Source organism: Zootoca vivipara, chromosome 3 (genome assembly GCF_963506605.1).
Source record: "Zootoca vivipara chromosome 3, rZooViv1.1, whole genome shotgun sequence".
NCBI classification, from domain to species: domain Eukaryota; kingdom Metazoa; phylum Chordata; class Lepidosauria; order Squamata; family Lacertidae; genus Zootoca; species Zootoca vivipara.
The window spans coordinates 81070954-81092809 of NC_083278.1; the positions used below are offsets into that span (position 1 = coordinate 81070954).

The window sequence follows — 21856 nt, forward strand, 5'->3', positions numbered from 1 at the left end:
GTAGTGCTTCCCTTGTGTGGGAGGCACTGCTGCCTGCTTTGGGGATGGAAGAAGATTAGTGCAATACAGTTCAGAGAAGACACAGAAATATATATCCAGGGGGACAGAGTGGAGACACCTGAGACCAGGCCCGGCTCGTTGTAGACCCCCGGTGGTGCAGTGCACCATGGCGCGGGGCTGGTAAGCTGGACGCCGGCCTGGGAAGGAGGGCGCCGCGCGTCGAAGCCGTGTGGAAACCAATTGCGCCCTGCAAGGGCGGGCGGCGGAGCTATCTCCGCCCCTCAGCACCAGGGCACGCGATCTGCTCAAGACGGCCCTGCCTGAGACAGTTGCAGCAGTTATATATTATGGTTTGTATCCTCACATTCTTTTTCTAACTCTGTTGGGCAGGCCCATGCAAAGGTGGTCAGGTAGCTGGGTACACTTGCCCTGGGCCTCAGAAGGCCTCTGCTAGGGACCGGCTGCTTTTTCAGTTGAATTCATAACTTTATTCTAACAAGACTCCTGCCCTGTGCCTCAGACCAACTCCGTACAGGCCTGCTGTTGGGTGTTAACTCTTGGGATCCCCAGATATTGGAGAGGAATTTGTTGATGAGCTCTTCATCCTTACTTCTTAGAGAAGATGCATTGGATTGGGCTGTTAATAAGGTGCAACCTTAATATAACAGCACTCTGTAACTTATCTTATTGGATAGTCTTATATAGGCACAAGGGGTAAAATCCTTTTTATCCTGAGCTAAAACTGGAGCCTTGTGTTTTGTCATTGGTGATCTGATACTGCTTGCTATTATAAATTCAATGGAAGGGCAGCTGGAAATTGCCATGATGACACAATGCAACATTTTCTCACCTGCTGCCAGCAATTGCATAAAAAGCAATTTGGCTCAAATTTATTCCCTTCACATGTGAATTGGACATGCTGCTGCTTGTTAGTGTGTTGAAGCCAGATGATAAAAGAGGAGAAAACTGTGTAGTGTTTTATAGGCATCATATGTAAAATTGGATGAACTTTAACCAAAATATGATTCTGGCTGCGGGGTTAATAGCTAAGATATAATTTATAATTAAATAAACATCTGCCTTTCAGAAAAGAGTTAGGCTTAATAATTTTTCTCAGTTATTTGGGGAAATGTTGGATAAAATCCATTAATGTTTATAAATCTCCTTTGTCATTATCATAACCGAGGGAGGGTTTTTATTTGAATGCTCATTTTTTGACATTTAACATTTGGGAGGATCATGTAAACTACAGTACTTTTGCTCTTGTTAAGTAGGTTTCTGAATTGTAATATTGGATTCTACAGTTACCTAGATGTATTTTTTCTATACAGTCCCAGTAAATATTTTTTTCTCTGAGATTCAATAAATATTAGGAACAAATAGGAACCATAATGCTGGTGTATCTGCATCAGGCATCCCCAAACTCCGTCCCTCCAGATGTTTTGGACTACAATTCCCATCTTCCCCAACCACTGGTCCTGATAGCTAGGGATCATGGGAGTTGTAGGCCAAAACATCTGGAGGGCCGCAGTTTGGGGATGCCTGATCTGGATCCTCAAGGCTGGACTTGATGTTTGTACACTAGTGTGATGTTTGTACACTAATATTGTAAAGCCACAAGACCATAAGCAAATGGAAACAGAAGTTTCTGTCCTTTTCCCCTGCCTGAAAATTGTACATATTTTATGAATCTCACAAAATATGTCTTCACGATCTGTGCATCAGCTTCCTATGTAACTTTGGGAAATTATGGATAGCAGCATTACTGCACAATTCATCCTTTATTTGCATCTCCTAACCTGGATCTTAATTTATGTGTCTTCACTATAATAAAAATAAACTATTCCTTTTTTTTGTTACATATATGTGTTTGTCTGTACTGTATATGAATATATAGTGCTGCAGTTCTAGTCTTTATTTTTAATTCTTTCCCAACATCCCAGCAACATGTCTTTAGATTTTCTCCACCCATTTGGGAATGTCAAGTATAATTATTTTCAGATACGCTGGGAATGATGGGTAACCCAGTTGAGAATATTTATACTAACTTGGGTAAATGAAAGATGGATTAAAATGTTGCCAAGACCTTATCAGATTTGGGCTGGCGTGAAGCTGATCTCTTAAACCAAAACACAAAGCCAGAGTTATTGTTTGCAGAGGCAGCCAAGGGAGGCTGGAGTTGGTACAGCCTGAGACCAACCGGGAGGCACTAGGGGAGCATGTTGGAGCAGAAAAGTGGCAGTAGAGGGAAGATTTCAGCTCATGCATCTCTAGAAGAGAGAAGAACCCACAGGCTGTGATAGATAAATTAAGGCAAGGCTCTGAGATGCAGCTGCGCTTTGGAATCCCCAGTGCAGCTTGCAATACTCAAATTAATTAATTAATTGAGGGATTTAAACTCACCTACTAACTGAAGGTCTCGAGGTGGCTTAGACTATGTTGAAAATTTAATAAATTAGAAATTGCATAATAGTTACTGGGCAGGAGAAAGGTGTACATACATTTCTCCCTAGGTCTCTGATGTTCCAACTTTCACTCTGCACTTGAATTTTCTGGCGGTGGGTGTGGGCTGCCCTGGGTGTCACCACTGAGGGGAGTGACAAAATGTCAGGCGGCATTCACTGCAGGGCCTGCAGCATGCCCGAGCCATGTGTCTCTCCTGGGAGTGACGTGGTGGCTTGGGCGTGTGCAGGCTCCGCACTGCCCAAATGGTCCGCCCGCTGCCTCCCTCCCAGCTGTAGGGAGGCTGAGTGGAAGGAGGCAGGCAGACTCTGGAGGCCCCGTGGTGTACCACCCCATGGGCGGCTTGCCCTGTACCTGGGCGTGCCGCCCCAGGCACCTGAGCGGCTTCCTCCGCTGCTGCTGTGGCAGCAGATGCAAGAGAAACTGGGGGGAAGGAAATAAGTTGCATGCCTCCCCACAGCCCCCAGATGTTCCAACTCTACATTATTGAACAGTCTTCTGGGTGAAGTGACAGTTGAGGGCACCAGCTGGAACTGGTAATGAGTACTGGCAGGCATGAAGTGGAGGGCAGCACATTGAATTTGAATGGCAGCGGAGGGAATCATTACTGTTGTTACTATATGTCACATTTTTTTGCACTCTGCCTCAAAATGACGTGCATGGTAAAACAAAACAACAGATATTAAAATAAGATAAAATCAGCAATACACAGAAATCAAAATGCTCATCTGGCAATATATTTAAAAGGAACAAGTCTTCCACAACATTCTTAAAAGATGAGAGTGAGACAAAATATGCCGTGCAGCGGTAAATTAATCAAGCAGAGTCTTCTTCATTAACAGAATGAAACTTTACTGAAGAAAATAAACTTGTTCAGAAACAGCGTAGTTAAAGAGCATACACAGAGTGCTCATAACAGCTTCCTCAGTCTTCACAGAGGCACAGATCTTAGTTACCGATGAACTGGAGTCCTGGAGCCGCTCTGTCTGCAACAACACAACATACTGGCTGAGACAGACACACTGCACAGAGGCCCACAGAGATGGCTGGTTACATCCCCTCTGCCTTAGCTAGAGGGGATTCAGAGGAACTTTGAATGGGACTTGTGTCCAAAACAACTACATGCTAATGCAATAATCTCCTCTTATTCTCACCCAAATTAATTGTTATGGTTTAGCAGGTGTTAGGCTGCTCTTAGGGAGCTTTTCTGACATAGCAAGTTCTCCACAGTATGTTATATAGTATGAAAGGCCCCTTGAGTCAGGGAGGACAAAAGAACACTGAGGTTATGTTTTATATATGTTCGGGATCTGAAAGTAATCTGAGTTTTGGAAATAACAATTGGTTCTCAGTCCAGATGGAAGGCAGCTCACAAACTTCACTGACGGTATGGAACAGATTTCAAAGAGGGAAATTCACTTGATGTGTATTGGAGTGTGTGCTTTTTGTGTGTGTTTTGTTTCAGAGTGAAAACAAACAAAAATGTGGGAAAGATTTGTATAGCTTTGTCTTCAACTCCCTCCCTCCCACCCCCTCACCTCCATGCCTTTTTACAGGACAACATCTATTTACTGAATGGTTACTGTCAATAAATTGTGTGTAGGAGAAAAAAATGTTAAACACAGTTCTCATTTGCCTTTCCCAGATGCATCCTAAGCCACTTTCATAGTGACTCAATGTCCATGTTGATATTTATTGTGCTCTTGCTCAAAAGTCTGCAACAGTTACTAGCCCTCAGCACTGTTTTGCTGAGTGGCTCACCTATCCACATATACTTTAGATGTAGGAGTGGGGGTTGCTGTGCATAAATGGCTGGTGAGCTGCTTTGGATTGGTGGGCAATAACTTTTATGGGCCTTGCACTGTATATGCAAGGGCAGCTAAATAGAACTTCCCAGGGCTTACCAAGCGAAACAATTCCCCACCGCCACCAATGGCAAACATGCAAATTTAGTAATGTTTGAAACAGCCCTAGGCACCTCTAAGCAATGTCAGAAAGATTTTTAGCCTCCTAAGGATTTACAGAGCTTTTTGTGTCCCAGCTACCGTATCAGCAACACCAAATTTATTGGGAACAGGAGACTGAGCTTTTTAAAACCTCTCTTTCTTAAACGATATACTTTCCTCCTTAAATGAGATGGTGACCTTGTGGAAATATGCACTAATGTGTGAAGATAACATGAGCATTTTTATGTTGAGAAGTATTTGTTTGCAGAAAATAATCTGTATGAAGATTTTGTCTGTAGTTTGGTGAAAAGGGGACCGTCTCCCTGTAGAAGTTCTTAATTTACTGCCAGATATCAAATTGGTGTAGGGCCAAGCATGAGGTGAGGGCCAAGCTCAAATAAACCGTGTGTATTATGTGTAGCAGTAAATACCTACATCAGTAACTGCTACATAGTCAAAGCAACAAAAAACCCAAAACCCTATTCACATACTGCCAGTTTGCACCATTTACTGGTACCTTAGGGGTGGGGGAGTGGATCTGGCTGGCAGGCTGGATCTTAACCTCTCCCAAGCCCTGTAGGCCAGCGTTTCTCAACCACTGTTCCGCGGCACACTAGTGTGCCGCGAGACGCTGGCTGGTGTGCCGCGACGTGCCGCGACGAGAAGGGCGATTTGCATTGTCACGTGCCTGGCGGCCGCCAATAAACACCACTAACCCGCCAGAAAGCAATATTTCTCCTCCTCTTTCCCAAAGCTCAGTGCAAACGAGCCTGGCAGCCGCCAATACACAGCACTGACCTGCCGGAAAGCAATATTTATCCTCCTCTTTCCCAAAGCTCAGTGCAAACGAGCCTGGCGGCCGCCAATACGCAGCACTGACCCGCCAGAAAGCAATATTTGGCAAGTGTTTCTTACAGTCATAATTATAATATAGGGCGGCACAGAGTTAATTTTTTAAACTTTTTAAATGATGGTGTGCCTCGTGATTTTTTTCACGGAACAAGTGTGCCGTGGCCCAAAAAAGGTTGAGAAACACTGCTGTAGGCTACTTTGACAGGTGAGTGGAGCTGCCCACTTGTGAGCTACTTGATGTCACAATGACATCAGGTGAGGTGCTTTCTTTTCCCCAGTTTGATTTCAAACTGCATGGGCAAGGGAAACATTTCCCTCTGGGATTTGCTGTAAGTGCCAGTCAGTTGCCCAGTTCTTATAGCATGGGCAGGGATTGACTGTAATACAGAGTCCCCAATATCAAACTGCAGTGCAGCCAATCCAAGTGATGTTTGCAGAGCCGTCTTTTCCATTTGGTGTAGTGGCGCCCTGCGCTACAGTGGTCGCCCAGCAGGGGCGCCAAGCAGTGGTGTCCAGGAACAGCTGCACCATGCACTGCTCATGTTCGGGGCAGTGAGTGAGGCACTGCCGCTGAGGCAGCCAGCTCCAGGCGCCCGGCACGTCATGCCGGCTGGCAGGGTGTGTGGTTTGTCGTGTTTAAACGGCAGCAGGCGGGCTGTGCAGACCTCCTCTCTGCCATCTGCAGTGAAGGGTGGGCGTAAAGTTGGAGCGCGGAGGGAAGGGGAGGCGGTCTTCTGGGCCAAGCCAAGTACATGTGCCCAGCTGGCTCATCTGGGGGGTGGGCGCTTGGCTGGCTTGTGTGCTGCCCCCCATCCCGCCTCCTTTGGCTGCACTGCGTGGGCTCTATGACCACAAGGTTCCAAGTGCCGATGACACGGATTCCAAGGCTCAGTTACGGAAGCAGCAGCAAGAGGAGGCGGAGAAGCAGGTGCTCCCATAGCCGCCATTGTTGCCAGCACTGCCACCAGGCAAGAGAGGAGAGCGCTGGGCGCGCAGCCCCAATTCTGCCTCCCAGCTCTGGCTGACGGAGTTCAGCGGCACAGGAGGAGCAGGAGCCGCAATACGAACCACTGCCTTGAAGCAGCAAGTGCAGCCAGCTGCTTTCCCTGCTCTTGTTTTGAGAAGTCAGGCAAACACACAGCAAGAGTAAACAAGTGGGTTCTGGGGGTCAGCAGGGACCCCCCCTACTAGGGTTGTGGGCTTTGGCATGATGCAAACCCAGGATATGTATTTGTCTTATTTAATATTCTTTGTAATTGGGAACACACTTCTTTGGTCGGGGGGGGGAGGGGCGGGAATCGAGTTCTGTAAGGACAGGTAACAGAAGGCACCCCACCTATCAAGGCTTTGCTGGAGAGAAAATGTGTCTGAAGATCTGCATAAATATAACCTCCTCCACTTGCCCCCCTTTCTTCTTTTTCTTCTTCCCAGGAGGGGTGAGGGGTTAAAATGAGAAGGAGCTGGATTTGTTTTGATCGCTGGCAGTTTGTTAATCTTTAAATCCTACCTAAGATAAAATGGATCAGCCCTATGGATAGATATTAAAAGTGTGTGTGTGTGTGTGTGTGTGAGAGAGAGAGAGAGAGAGAGAGAGAGAGAGAGGCAAGGATAGGCTTACTGGTATTTGCACGCTGTATGGCAAGTTTGCAGCAAGATCATATGCATATCATCCCAATGTAAGGCAACTTGGAAAAAAAGAATATGGGAACACAGTACAGTTAAAAAAATAAAGCTTTCGTGTGCATGCACACTTCTTCAAACAAAGTTTGTTTGTGTTTCCTGTTTGCTTTTCCCAAGCAGAGATAATGTATGTATGGTGTCAGCTCCCTAAAAAAGGCCAACAACTCCGGGGAAGCTTTCCTAAAAAAGGTCAACAACTTTGGTACCCCCCCCTTAAAAAAGGTCGCCAACTCTGGGAAACCCGGGGGGGGGGCGTGCTGCAGGGATCTTTGCACCACGGCACCGGATGCTTGCGCTCCAAATGTTCATTACCTGATTGGTGCACACAGCAAACCTTTCTGGCCAAGGAGCAATTGGGAGCGTACCTTAGGTGTGGGACAGGTGGGCATTTTTTTTGGGGGGGGGAACCGCCTCATGGGCCAAATCAGACCCCTAATTTGGCCTGCAGGCATCCCACCCCTGATAAGCCTTATGGTTAATCAAGGGATAAGAGTTTTACCTCAAAATCCTGTAATGTTCACATTGTATTGTGAAGAGATTTTAATTGTTCCATTTGTTTCTCTCTTCTTTGTTTAGCTAACTGTTCACCACCATGCCAAAATGGAGGGATGTGTCTGCGACCACAGCTTTGTGTGTGCAAACCTGGGACAAAAGGCAGCACTTGTGAGGATGCTAGTAAGCAAGAAACTGCTTCTCCTGGAGGACCAGGCCCTGTGACTCCACCATGGCCTATTCCTCAGCGGTCTGTTCAGCAGACATTTTCAAAGAAGGTTCAGGTCCAACAAAAGGTCAATCCCATGGCTCAGATGACCTTTACACTAAAGCAGAAACCCTCCGGATTACCACAGCAGATGCAATCACAGTAAGTATTTTCCCTCATTGTGCAATTAAAAATAAAAAAGTTGGTTTGGAAAACTGTTTTTTCTTGTGCTTAGCATTACATGTGAACAAGGCCAGAAGGCCCTCTCCTGTAGAAAAAAAGGATAGATAGATAGATAGATAGTTTATTACGGCCATAGGCCCATATGCAATACCAATATACATTGTACAACAAAGCAAATATGACAAAATAAAATTAATAAAATTCAAATACATATCTAAAATCATAAATTCCTAAATTCCATTAAAATAAGAGCAATACAGCACTTAAAATATCAGATTATCACTATAAATCAGTATTATATAAGCGAGATCAATAATCATAAAGTAATCCATTTTTCCTCTTATAAGCTAAGACTGTAATCAGAAACCTGGCAACAAAAAGGGACCTACTCGGATCAGAATCTTGCAGTAAGTGTGTTAACTGTGTTTCCAAGGAGTCACCTGAGGTTTCCGATAATAAAGGGAACAAAAATCTGGTCCGAGAAACTGAATGCAGTGGGCAGCAAAATAGTATATGTTGTAAGGATTCAATAGATCTATTATCACATACACACACAGCTGAAATCTGACCTTTGGAAAATCTATTGTTCATAACATTAGAAGGAAAGGCATTAAATCTTGCCTTAATAAAGGCGTATCTGTGGACCGCTACAGACAAGGAAGTCAAATAAGATGGTATCTGCTGGGAAGGCACTATGCCAAGATTTAGTGGTGAGCAAGTGCCACTACCCAGAATGGTGTTTTGTTGGAGGTCAATCTCCTCAAGTTTTTGAATGAGGGTTCTTTTAGCCGTGGCTAGGTCCAGTTTTAATAGTTCTGATGGGGACAATCCATAGGTCACTACTTTAGAATGGATCTCTCTTGCCCATGGGCTGGGAAAATCATCCCTCCAAAGACATTGAATCAGGTACAGATTCGGGAGCCTTTGCCATAAGGACAACCAATAGCAAAGGCTGCGCCTCCAAAGAGTATTTTCTAAAGATGTAGTTTTTAATTCTAAGCGAATAGCCGCATTGCTAACGCACTGAGGGAGTTTTAACAGCCGTCTCAGGAATTGGTTTTGAATGACCTCCAATGGCATCAAATTTACTGCGGTCCCCCATAAAGGGACAGCATATGCCAGTGTCGCGATCACTTTGGCTTTAAATACCTTCAGGGCGGATGGCACATGAAGAGCCCCATCGGAAAAGAAAAAGCGCAAAAGCGCAAAAGAAAGGGCTTTAGCCTTATTTGAAATATATGCAATATGCGCCTTCCAACCCAGATTGTATTGGAGAAAAACTCCCAAATATTGAAATTTATATACCTGTTCAATAGGTTTTCCATCTAATTGCCACTTATAGGATTTTCGACTTTTTGAGAAGATTAGTACTTTTGATTTAGATTGATTTATAGTAAGGGAGTTGGTTTTACAGTATGAAACAAATATTTTAAGTGCTCTCCTGAGGCCAATTCTTGAAAATGACAAAATTACTGCATCATCAGCATAGAGTAGTAATGGGCATCGATAGTTTGCAAGACGGGGGGCATGAATGGTTGTCTGAGATTCAGCCAATGGTGTCCTCATGTCACTAATAAATAAATTGAAAAGAAAAGGAGCTAGGATACAACCTTGACGGACTCCTCTGTTGATGGGCACAGAGTTTGTGAGATCGCCGGCTGGGGTTATTCTCACCCTAGCAGCCGACCCCTCATGCAGCTGAATTATTAGCCACAAAAGTCGTCTGTCAATTCCCCATCGAACCAACTTTTCCCAGAGTAACCTTCTGGGGATGCTGTCAAATGCAGCCTTAAGGTCGATAAAAGCCGCACAGAGTTGGCCTTGGTTTGAAGAAGAATATTTTCGGGCTAGATGGTGCAAAACTAAAACATGGTCCGTTGTTGACTGGTTCGGTCTGAATCCTGCTTGCTCAGGGCCTATCAGTTTCTTTTCTTCAGCCCATTGAGTAAGTCTACGCAATAGAAAAAGTGCGTATATCTTTCCAATTATTGACAATAGGCTAATATTCCTGTAATTCTCCGGATCATCCGGGGAGCCTTTTTTATATATCGGAATTATTATAGCATCCTTCCATATTTTTGGTACCCTTCCAGTTGCATTAATGGCATCGAAGGTGACAGCCAAGATTTTTGCCCACCAGTCAGAATGTAGTTTTATGGCTTCCGCCGGAACCAAATCTGGCCCGGGGGCTTTGCCAATTTTAAGTTTAGAAATTAGATCCAAGATTTCGTCAGGATCAATAGGGGACCAGATGGGGAGATGCTCAAATACATCATCAAGAGTGTTGGTATTGGGTTCTGTTGACGCAAAATATTTCCTTAGGAAGGATTCCCAGACTGGGGCAGGAATAATTGTTAGGGGGTACCTCTTTGATCTTCTATTAACCAATTGCCAAAATTGCCGTGAACTACGTGAGCTAGAGGCGACTATGAGTGCCTGCCAGCGATTTTGTTGCCACTCTTGTTTAGCCATTCTCTGAGCTTCCTTATATGCTATTTTTGCTTGTTGGTAATTTCTAGGTAATACTAAAGCACCAGAAGATTTATATTCTTTGTAAATGGCACAAAGATGCTGTCTAGCTTGTCTGCAATGTAAATTAAACCAGGGGGCACCAGTCTTAAAATGGGCCCAATTTACCTGAATAGCTGGTACTGTAAAAAAGGACATAAGGTCTTCCGTAAGCAGAGAGAATGAGTTAATAATTTGTTCATACCCATACAGATCTAAATCTAAAAGAGCATGGGTTTGAACTATCTCTTGTTGGAAAAATTCCGTATATTTCTGGGCTTGACTTACAGACCATTTTGTTCCTCTCACTTGTTCTGCAGCATTTATTCCCATATATATGGGGTGCCTAGACTTGACTGGCTGCCAGTCTAGGGAAAGCTTGGCACTCAAGGGAAGATGGTCGCTCATTTGAACGTTTTCTATTTTAAAATAAGAAAAAATTGGGAATAAATCTCTGGAGACAATAAAATAATCAAGAACACTATTTGTATGTGTGCTCAAATGAGTAAAATCACCCGGAATATCCGGGGGACAGTTCCCGTTTAAAATTATTAAATTCATACGTAAAATCAGCTGATAAAGGAGGGTGCCCGCTTCATTGACCCTATTATCTTTCGATTTTCTTTGTACGTGGGGGGATAGGTCCAAGTTCTGGTGATCAGGGGGGACCCACCATTTGGCCTTGCCTAACGCTTCCCAGTTTGCAGCTGTACGAGCATTGAAATCACCTCCCAAGACTGACGAGGTATTCGGATACTTGGTATAGCAGAAAGCTAGATGTTCTTCAAGTGCTTCCCATTTGGAGTGGAGGTCCGCTGCTTGCCCCCCAGGGGGGAAATAAACATTTGTTACCAGTAATTCAAATTTCCCTCCTGAAATCAAGCCTGTGATCGCGTAAGGAGGGAGTGATTTCACAAGTGTAAGTTTTGCTTGCAATTTGAGGGAAATGGCTATCGCCAAACCTCCTCTGGGGCGTCCACCTTTAAGAGAGGGACAAGCTGGAAGTAAAATAATATCATATCCGTTTATATCAATCACCTCCTCTTCCCAAGTTTCTTGTAAAAGAATCACTTGGAATAAGTTAACAAATTTTAAGAAGTCTGGATCAAGTTTCTTCCCCCTCCATCCCGCAATATTCCAGCATAGAAATGACATCAGAGGGTGACTAGGTTGGTCATTAGGTAGTCAAATCGAGTGGGAATGGGGTTCTGAGTTCGGGGGAGTTTCAGCTTCAAAAAATTCAGTTATTTTTCTTTGAGAAGGTGGCAATCGTGTTATACATCCCAATCGTTTAGATTTACTGGGATGGTTTGACTGTAAAATCAAGCCACTCGTCTCACTAGAGGCAGGTTTTAGGCCTAAAATAGTCGGCTCTTCAGAGCCAGATGGTAGAATTAGAGGGGTATTACTTAGGGAGAGAGAAATTAAGTCAACAGAAGTAGTGCCACTAGTTGGATTTTCATTAATTGTTTGAGTAATTTTGTTAATACGACCCGTTGGGTCTTCAACCAGATCACACTTCGGGGCTGAGAATAAAATAGGGTCGTCTCTCATTTGTTGAGCTGGTTCAGCTGGTTCTGTTACCAGTTCGATGATATCTATGGATGTATTCAGCTTGCTCACGTTGGAAGAGAGTGGGTTAATAAAGTTGCAAGTAAGCGCACTCATATAGGGCACTTTATATGGAGAGCCCAATTCGGCCTCATTAAGTTCTCTCATTTTATCCCAGGCAGATGTTGTGGCCATATTTGCCTCAGAGGGGGGTTGCGTGGTGCATGAGTCTGGTGGAGAGGTTTTCGCCTCCAGATTATGGAAGAGTGGGTTCATCTCAGCAACAACCTGTTGGCTGGAAGGGGTGGGTGCCTTCCCAACCCACAAGTCCAGCTCTTGGTGGTATAAGAATGGGGCAGAATCTGAAGCACAGTCAGGTATATTTTGTTTAGGTAGTCTCAGCTGTTCCTTCATCACTTTTGTCAGGCAAAGGCGGAGAGTGTCCATTTTTTGGAGTATTTCTTTCTGAGCTTCTTGTGGGAGAGCACTATAAGAATGAAGTAAATTATTTTCAAAGCTGTCAAGGACGATTCCCTGATTCACCGCATACGTGGGCCCAAGGGAGTCCAACTTTTGAGGGTCCTTGGCTACCAGACCAGTAGGGTGATTAAGGATGTCATCCACAGAGTTTATATCAATTAGAACATGTTGGTCAATCTTATGTTGGAGAGTTTTTGGCAAAATCACAGTATGGGGAATAAGTGGAATTGGGGGTGCTTCATTTTTAAAGTACCTTGAGATTCTTACGCCACTTGTCTTCAGGTGTTCTCTACATTTGTACACCAGTTTTGCCAGTCTCCCGTCATAAAATGAGACCACCGCTCTGGCAAGGAATCCGTCGAAGTATAGATATTCCACTTGGGCCAAGTCAGTAGGGTTATTAAGGATACCTGGCATATAGAGCTTTAGAAAGTTCAGTAGATGGGCTTTACGCTCTTCTCGTGACAGGAGTCCTGGGGGTTTAGGATAATTTGATAGAACGAGCTTGTTTCGGTATAGCACCAAATTCCAGTTATTATTTGTCAGGTTCCTCTTCTTAGAGGGATTGGTCTTATCTGCAGATAAAACGTGAGACCATGGATCTTGAATCAAAAGGTCTTGCTTGGAGTTAGGTGTTGGGGTAGGCGTTAGGGGTTCCAAGCATTCCAATGCAGCATCAGGGCAAGGGTTTATAGAAAGTTCTTGCTTAGAAGGCTTCCTGGCAGGAAGTTTCTTGGTGTTCCCACTGATCCCGGTTATTGGGGAACTCTTGAGGAGTTTAAAGAGCTTTTTAAAATCCATTTTTTTGTAACGCACTGCCTTGAAATTTTTAACATTTTTGCTCTTTTTTGCACTTATGGGCCTCCTTTTCAAGGCGATAGCCCTGCTGGATCTCTTTACATTCCTTGATGATCTATTTTTGCAGGTGATAGGAGGCAAGTTGTTGTTACTTTCCAATTCTGCAGTCACTCCGCCAGGTTCCCTGCAGAGGATTTTACAAGTGTCCATCATTATAGTGAGGATTTTTGTACAGGTGCCCAGGTAGGATTTTATATGTTCAATATCCTCAGTTAAAAGCACCAGCCATTTGATAACGGATAAATCCTCACCATTTGTCTCAGGGGATTGGAAGCAAGAATCTTTTGATGTTTTAGAGTTTCCCGAAGACAGCTCTGCAATTTGTTTTAACATCAGTTCCTCCACTTCTCGGTCTTGGGATGGTTCAGGAGAAGCTAGGGGTTTAAGTCTCTGTTTCGGGAGTACTTCGGTGTCTGTACCAGTTATATTTGAAATTATTTTGAGCTTTATCGGCCCATTGTTGTGGCATTCCTCCGCACAATCCTCTCTCTGCACTGCCGGCCCTTCGTTGTGGCTGGCAGAGGACTCGGTGCAGAGGGGGGAAGTTTCAATTTTCTGCTGATTCTCAATCAGCTCCACTTTGCCCCTATTCTTATAGGGCCGAGTGATTTTTGTTTGTGCTTCCTTTAGAGTAGCTCTTTTAGAGAGAGGTCTTATATCACTCCGAGGAAGGCCCGAGGTTTTACAGCCACTCCGGGTCGTCACCATTATTTATTTGGTAAAAATCAGGTTGGTAAAAGTCTCGCTTCAGTTCATTTGCTTGGTTAGTAGAATGGTGGAGCAGGGAGTAAATGCAGGGAGATAACGATAAGAGCAGTCACAACTTGAAAGGTTTCTTCTTTTAAAAAAACGCTGAGGCCCAGACGCTCCCCCAAGTGAAGGTCAGGAAGACTTTAAACAACTCCCTGCTGTACTTTAATTCCTTAAAACCTATGACTAAAACTTAAAACTTAAAACTGAGCTAAATTAAGTAGATAAGAATAAAACGAAAATAAAATATAAACACGGTATAAAACAGTAAAAAACTTAAAAACAAACCAGTAAAGTACGGAGGTCAGAAGGGAGGATGTTGATACTCCGCCATCTTAGATCATCTCCAGAAAAAAAGGATGCATTTCAGCAGTTGTACTGTTTTTTGTAGCAAGGGGGCAGATATGGGTGGGGATCAGGGAGCAGAAGGTTTTGTATGGTATTTATTTATGGTGTGCATCCTACTCAGGAATTTTTGGAAGCTAATTTGCAAGGCTGGGCTGGCAAATAAAATTGGTCCAAATATTAGCCTCTTTGCTCCTACAGAAGACTTGCCAGGGTAATTTAATGTTTCACATTTGGTGCTCAGTTCTAGCAAAGATTCAGTGTTCTCCTCCTTTCTTTTGTGATCAGGAAACATTTCTACAAATAGATGGTAATCATTAGCCTCTGCTAATGACAGTGAATCTGTTCATTAGCTAGTGACATCCTTTTCCTCCCCCACATTCAAGTGATAGAAAGACCTATCAGCATCTTTGGCTGGCTGGCTGACTTGCTGCATGGGATGTACTGGATTACAATGGGGCATGGGAGAGAGAAAACTTGGATTTGGGGAAGTAACTGAGATCTGGCTGCCTTGGAAGATGTAAGCAGTGGCAATCTGGAAGCATGAACGAACTGCCGTTGTGATAACACTTAAATGGGATTCCCATAGGTTTGCTCCCTTCAGTGGGATAATACATTGTGTCTTCATTAGTTTTTTCCTTTTTATATGCATTGTTTATTGTCTTTTGGAGGTAGAAATTTATGTTTCATTTGCTCTCCCATGTTTATGTTGCTTTTGTGTGAGATCCATCCTGCCAGCATAATTCAGAAGAGTCCTCAGTGTGGTTTACAGCATGTAAATACACACAAAAACTCTCTAGGTAATAACCTTAAAAGAAACAATAACTCACACAATAAGAAGTATTGCAGTAAAAAACAACAACAACCCCTCACTGACAGACCAGTAGGCAGTAGTAAGATCAGTGACTGTCCTAGAAAAAAAAAAGTACCGGTAAGTGATGAAAGTTGCAATTCACCCTGCATGGTTCAGGATCAAAGGGTCAAATTTATACAGGGAAATGGGTAGAATAAGAATGAGAAAGTGCTAGATTGGAGGTGGTGATGTTGAGTAAGAGGACAACAGAGGATTTGAAAAACACTGCAGCAATAAAAGGCAAAAAGAGCAGTCTGGACATTGTCAAAAGCAATCTAATCAATTCTTAAATGACAGAATGAATGCTGTCTCTGAGGCTGTCAGCTAACCGTTGTGCTTTTACAGTTTCATTTTCCCATTTTAAAAAGTGTCTGCCTCATAGCTCTGTTATCAAAAAACAACACAATTAGGGGGAATTATCTGCTTGGCAAAAATAGTAAAAGTTAGTCCAAACTAAGTGATGCTTTATTCACAAACTGAACAATTGATGAATACTATATTTTTCATAGGCTTTTTTGTTATTATTATCAAGAGTGTGGTGATATTTAGATGACTATAGCTTGCTTATTTTTGTTTACATCTTCTACAACGGTTCTGTTACTCCTTTCAGCCAGTCCTTTACTATTTCCTCAAGACTTTCCCAATGGCATCCTTTGTCTTGTAACATAGAGATTTTGGCTTTGATGCAGAGCGGGTCTTTTATGAACCGAATGGTTCCTTCTGATGGCAGCCTAGCAGACGCTGCTCCTTAAAGAAGGCAGCAGGGGTTGATGTTTGATTTTCACGTTTGCCTTATAGCCTTTTCTGCCTACCCCCTCAAAGCAGATTTTCAGGAGACTGCTGAAGGAAGGGGAAATTGGCAAAAATAGCTTTTCCTCTTTCTTGAGTGCTTATGGAATCTCTATTTATGCCCCCCTTTAATTGGTGGGGTGGAGGGCATCGGTTTAAATAAGCTATGGAAACCTGATCAACATTCCAATACAGCATTTCTTTGTGATTGAGTCAGGTGACCCTTATGTGTTGGGACATAGGCTGACTCGGTCCATGCTGTACGGTAGTTGAGTCTGCCATTGATTCACTAGATGTGCCAAAATCACAAAATTTCGTGGTAAAATTGCCCAACTATCTTACCACTCCATGTCAGTATACATCTTGGCAAGTGAGAAAGGTTGTATTAATTGACTCTCAGTAAGTATATTTACATGTATATGGACGGCCATGATCCAAACACCAATTAATACACTGTTCTGCAAAGGTACCGTAGCTCTCCGTATGAAGAAGTTTTCCATGTCATATATGCCCCTACTCATAAAATGGACCAAGAAGGCCTCTGTGTGCTTTAGAGCATGGGTAGGCAAACTAAGGCCTGGTTGGCCAGATCTGGCCCAATTGCCTTCTAAATCCGGCCCACGGACGTTCCGGGAATCAGCGTGTATTTACATGAGTAGAATGTGTGCTTTTATTTAAAATGCATCTCTGGGTTATTTGTGGGGCATAGGAATTGGTTCATTTCCCACCCCCCACCCCAAATATAGGTCTGAGGGACAGTGGACTGGCCCCCTGCGGAAAAATTTGCTGACCCCTGGCTTAGAGCTCTGCATGTGCATGGGGGTTGTAGTTCTTGGAAGTAAATTCCATTGAACTAAACAGAACCTTAATACCCATCTTATGTATTTAAGATCCAGAGGTTGGTCTACCAAGTTTTCATTTTTAACTCTTATTTGCCAAATGTGTGATCAAAGGAGGAAATGAGGGAGAAATCTTCTTCCGATTCTGATATGTAGGAAAGTGTGCTTTCCCAAATGGGCCACTATGCTCCACTGATTTTTCTCTCAAATCAGAGATAGTGAGGATAATGAGTATCTTAAAATACTTTGTATTCATGCTTCATTCGGATAATGTCCCATGGCTTTCCATGGATCAGGAGTAGACTTTGTTGCTGTATCTTAGTTGCCGTCTTCTTTGATACCCAAAGTACAAAGTAACAACTGCTATGGGAAACTGCATACTGTATTCAAACCTTCGCCGAAAATCCTAATATAGATGTTAGCTTTGTGCTCAATGGAACAGCAGGGCAAAGAGTGCTTGAACTTGAGGCCTGAACAACCCAGATAGGATCCAGTTAACTAGCTCAGTACTAAGGTATCTGGCTTGTGCTGACTTTCTATGATATCCCCTGAGAATAACAAAGATTTCAAGTCAATTAGTGAACCCAGGGAATGCAGTTTGGATCAGTAGGGTTTCCTCTGTTAACTACGGCTGGAGCTGTTGATACTAGCATTCATATAAGGTATTTAATGCCTGCTCACATCATTCGAATATGGGCATATGCAAATGGGAATTGAATTGTAGGTCTGTTTATTTTAGTTATTGGTGATGTGCAACGTTTTGAAAATACTTCTTGTAAAATGAGTTATTTTCAAAATGTTCAGGATTCAGCATAACTAGAGGAGGCTCTAAGCACTCAAGTTTTGACTCTTGCACTGTAGGCTTCAGATGTTTACAAAAAGGCACTATTTTTATGGCAAAAGCTTTTGTAGGCAAGGTTTAATTAAAAGTGCAATACTGTATCAGTTTTGTGAAAGCATATGCTAAAGTGTAGCATTATTTTTATTCTTCCATAGTATCTAACTTGAGGGCAGGCTTGGAGAACACATGACATTGTTGGCCCCTTTTCAAAGGGATTCCTTGCTAGCCTGTATGCTATAATAAACTTTTATTGTAATCCTGTCACATTGATTATATACTTCTCATACAAAATTCTATTTTAGTTAGCTGTGTTTCATTTCAATTTATGAATTGAAATGTTTTCCTTCTTAATGAATGTGTTTTTCTGGGACAGAGGAGAGGGGGAAAGGGGGCTGCAGGGCAGTACATGAAAGTGTATAACATTCTGTAAAAAAGACAAATTGTAGACTTTCAGAAATGCAGAGCAAACTCCATGCGAGCATTTACTATTATGCTGTTGGGCAGTAGGTGGCAAACTTCGCTTTTCTTTTTCCTTATATTTATTTTCATACCACAGATTGCCAGAATTTGAAGAGGCTGGTTTGAGTTCCCTGGAAGATGTCATTCCTTGGCAGCATAATTTCGAACCACCTCTTTTTGCTCATTGTGTATATGTCTGATGCTGAACACTCAGCTGGGCCGCATTTTCCTCTGGGGTTACTTGGATATGAATAAATGCATAGATTGTTGTTCCTTTTCTTCTGTGGGTTTAAGCAACAGATTGCTAATATGGCCAATACATTACAAAAGAAGGAACATCTGCCAAGGACAACACTAGTTAATTCGTATCATGGGACCTTGTCATATATCTCTACCCTAGTTCTGGATAATCACCTCATGGAAGCTCAGTTGCCCCTTTTATCCCACAAACGTTTGATTGAATAGAGTGAAAGGAAATGTTTGCTTGGGTTTCCTCTTAAAAAAGAATTACATGCAGGGGTGGTCTGACCCATTTCACCACCTGAGATGAAATGAGGATGTGCCACCGCCTGCACCCCACCTGTTTTTTTAACTGTGCCCCTGCCACCCCACTTCTGATGCTAGCAGAATGCCTTCTTCCACTGAGGTGGGTGGGTGGCATTCCGCAAGGCATTGTCACTCATTTTATTAGCCCCCAGGGGTGGGGAAGACAAGCAGCAACACTGCACCCTGGAATGCCCCTACTACCTCCATTGAAATTCTGGTACATGATGGAAATATAAAACACACGCACAAAAATTCCAACAGCAAAGAATAAAGCCATTGTTAAAGTAAGTGTTGGAATGTGTGGCTAAATAAAAGCGTCTTCACCTGGCACTAGCATGACATCAAACTTGGCACAAGGCAAATTAAAATGTTGTTTCCACCAGTTAATTAGCTGGAAACCTATGTCCCTACTGTGGAAGGATATGTGGATCCAGAATTGGCCTCCACAGTCACTTACGGACTCATTGTTAAAACCGTGTTTATGGAAGGCAATATTACTCGGCTACGAGTGATCACCGAAAAAGAAGAAGAAACTGTGATGGTGAACGCAGAATTCCTTGGGAATGTCTGTTAAATGTTTCTCACACTACAATGAAGTTCAAAGTCATTTTTTTCCTTGCTGATGCTGAAAGGGGGAGATTGCCTGAAAGACCCTATGCAATGTTTGCCAAATTGTTTGACATGTATTATGAATGTTGCTGTGGGTTTTTTTCCTTTCCTTTTTGATGATATTCCCAATGTTCTAACTAATGGTGACTCATAAAGGATTTTATATCTGATGCAACATCCTGAGTAATGTGCTGCGTAATGTGTTACAATCTATGTTTGGTGTCATCAATTATTTTTAAGCATTTTGATCAATTTCTTTTGTAAGCAGACTGAAATTGCTTGAAGACAATCAGCATATAAAGATAAGGATTTCTTTGTAGATTTACTGTCAAATTTTGGCCATATGGTGATCAAGATAAAGGACTTATTTAAGAGTTTGCTACAATGCCACTATTCATTCAACTTTTGTCACTGTGGAACACATTTTCTCTTTATTCAATTAGTTTGAAAATGAATGCACAATTATGCATGCTGTTGTCTGTTGTAAATCTCTTGTTAGAAAAGATAAGGTTGTGATAGTGGAGGTTTACATTTTCATGTTCTTTTATAGTTTGTGGCTGTTTCAGGACACTGTAATATATTTATTTTTTATACCGTACAACACATAAATTATTAAAGAGTTTAGATTGGCTGCAGGTCCTTGTCAAATGTACAGGGACACATCCAGATTTGCTGCCTCATAATGTGTGGAATGCCGGCAGGAAGGTGCAGACAATTATTTGGTTCAAAGATTGGATTGCAAAATGGGACTTAACAAAACTTGCATTCAAATGTGCTATTCGTCTAGCTGATACATGTATTATTGAAGGTAGTTATATACTTCTTAATCACTTAAGTCTCAAGTGGTATACATTAAAATTATTTAAATAATAAAAAACAGAAAGTTTCCTTAAAATGTTTGTTTCAGGAGAAATATATTTGTTGGACTTCTGAATTCATTATTTGTTGTTTGTTTCCAGCCTTTCACCTGAAGGCCCCATGGTGGGTTACCACCACTTCTTTATTTCTAGAAAATTGTTGTAAGTGCCACACTTTTTAACAACAACGAAATGTAGTGCTGGTACTGTGTTCCCTTGAGTGCCTACTGGAAAAAAAGACACTGGTTACCACATTGGCCAACCAGGTCCCTTTGTTGTTGCTTTCCAGAGATCCAGCAACTTACTTCCTCGGAAGTTGGAGGTTTCCATATAGCCATCATGACTAGCAGCCTTGTAGACTGTGGCTCCATGATTTAATTAATTTTAATTCAAGCCCCATGGCTCAATTAAAATGAAGTAAGTAAGAGGGACGTGCGTGGCGCTGTGGGTTAAATCACAGAGCCTAGGGCTTGCCAATCAGAAGGTCAGCGGTTCAAATGAGCTCCCATTGCTCAGTCCCAGCTCCTGCCAACCTAGCAATTCGAAAACACGTCAAAGTGCAAGTAGATAAATAGGTACCACTACAGCGGGAAGGTAAACAGCATTTCCATGTGCTGCTCTGGTTTGCCAGAAGCGGCTTTGTCATGCTGGCCACATGTCATGGAAGCTGTACGCCGGCTCCCTCGGCCAATAACGCGAGATGAGCGCTGCAACCCCAGAGTCAGTCACGACTGGACCTAATGGTCAGGGGTCCCTTTACCTAAGTAATAAAGCCCATTGAACAGTGGGTCTTGTCTCACTTTTTAATTTCATTATTTGGAAGTTACATTAGTACTTTACTACTGACACTTTACTTTATCTGTAACATGGGAAAGATAAAACAGCATTCATAACATTGATACTGAATAAAATAAAATAAAAATTCATTCCAGCAGCACCTTAGAGACCAACTAAGTTTGTCATTGGTATGAGCTTTCGTGTGCATGCACATTTCTTCAGATACCGTGCATGTACACGAAAGCTCATACCAATGACAAATTTAGTTTGTCTCTAAGGTGCTGCTGGAAGGAATTTTTTTGTTTTGTTTCGACTATGTCAGACCAACACGGCTACCTACCTTTAATTGACACTGAATAGAAACTTAAAAAAAAAAAAGAAATCTGAATTTTGTTTGTGCATATGTGAAAAAAATCGTATGTGCAATTTTCACACCAGTCCATTAAGTCTTGTGATGTTGCTGGAATTTCTTTTTCCCCAGTATCTTTTCTGAATAAAATGTTGTTTTCTATAGAGGATTCTGTGTTGCAGTTTTGTTATGTGTGGGTCCTTGCTCTGCCCCACTTGATGAGTAGTAACAAACTGCTTTAGATGATAATTTAAACGAGTCTAATATATTTGGGAATTCAAGCATGTACTGCTTTGAAGTCATTAAGAGGGGGAGGAAGAAAAGAGATCTGGAGCAGACATCCAGTAATGAACCATGTAAATCAAAAGAATGTTAAAAGGAACTTCTCAAACCTAACCCTAAGGATGTAAACACCTTATAGCTTTTATTTATTTATTTATTTATTTATTTACATACTGTAGTTTTAACTTGTCGATGACAGGATTCAGTTTCTGGATTGAGCAGAAATTTATTCTGCAGTCAAGCTGTCTTTCTTTTCTGCCTTTGTAGCACAAAGCCAAGATCAAAAACTTTTAATGCCATGCAGCATTCGTAAACAAACAAAACCATTACATGTGGAAA

The 21856-nt window shown here is 42.5% G+C and overlaps 1 protein-coding gene across 7 annotated transcripts in view; it reads left to right on the top strand.

The window, feature by feature from the left end:
* The window catches only part of LTBP1 (latent transforming growth factor beta binding protein 1), a 199293-nt gene that overhangs the window by 14611 nt on the left and 162826 nt on the right, over positions 1-21856 (top strand). For all 7 annotated transcript variants that reach the window (XM_035108252.2, XM_035108243.2, XM_035108244.2 and 4 more), the window contains exon 3: positions 7518-7803. In XM_035108252.2, coding sequence (XP_034964143.2) covers positions 7518-7803 — 286 coding nt within the window. The remainder of the gene's footprint in view (positions 1-7517; positions 7804-21856) is intronic.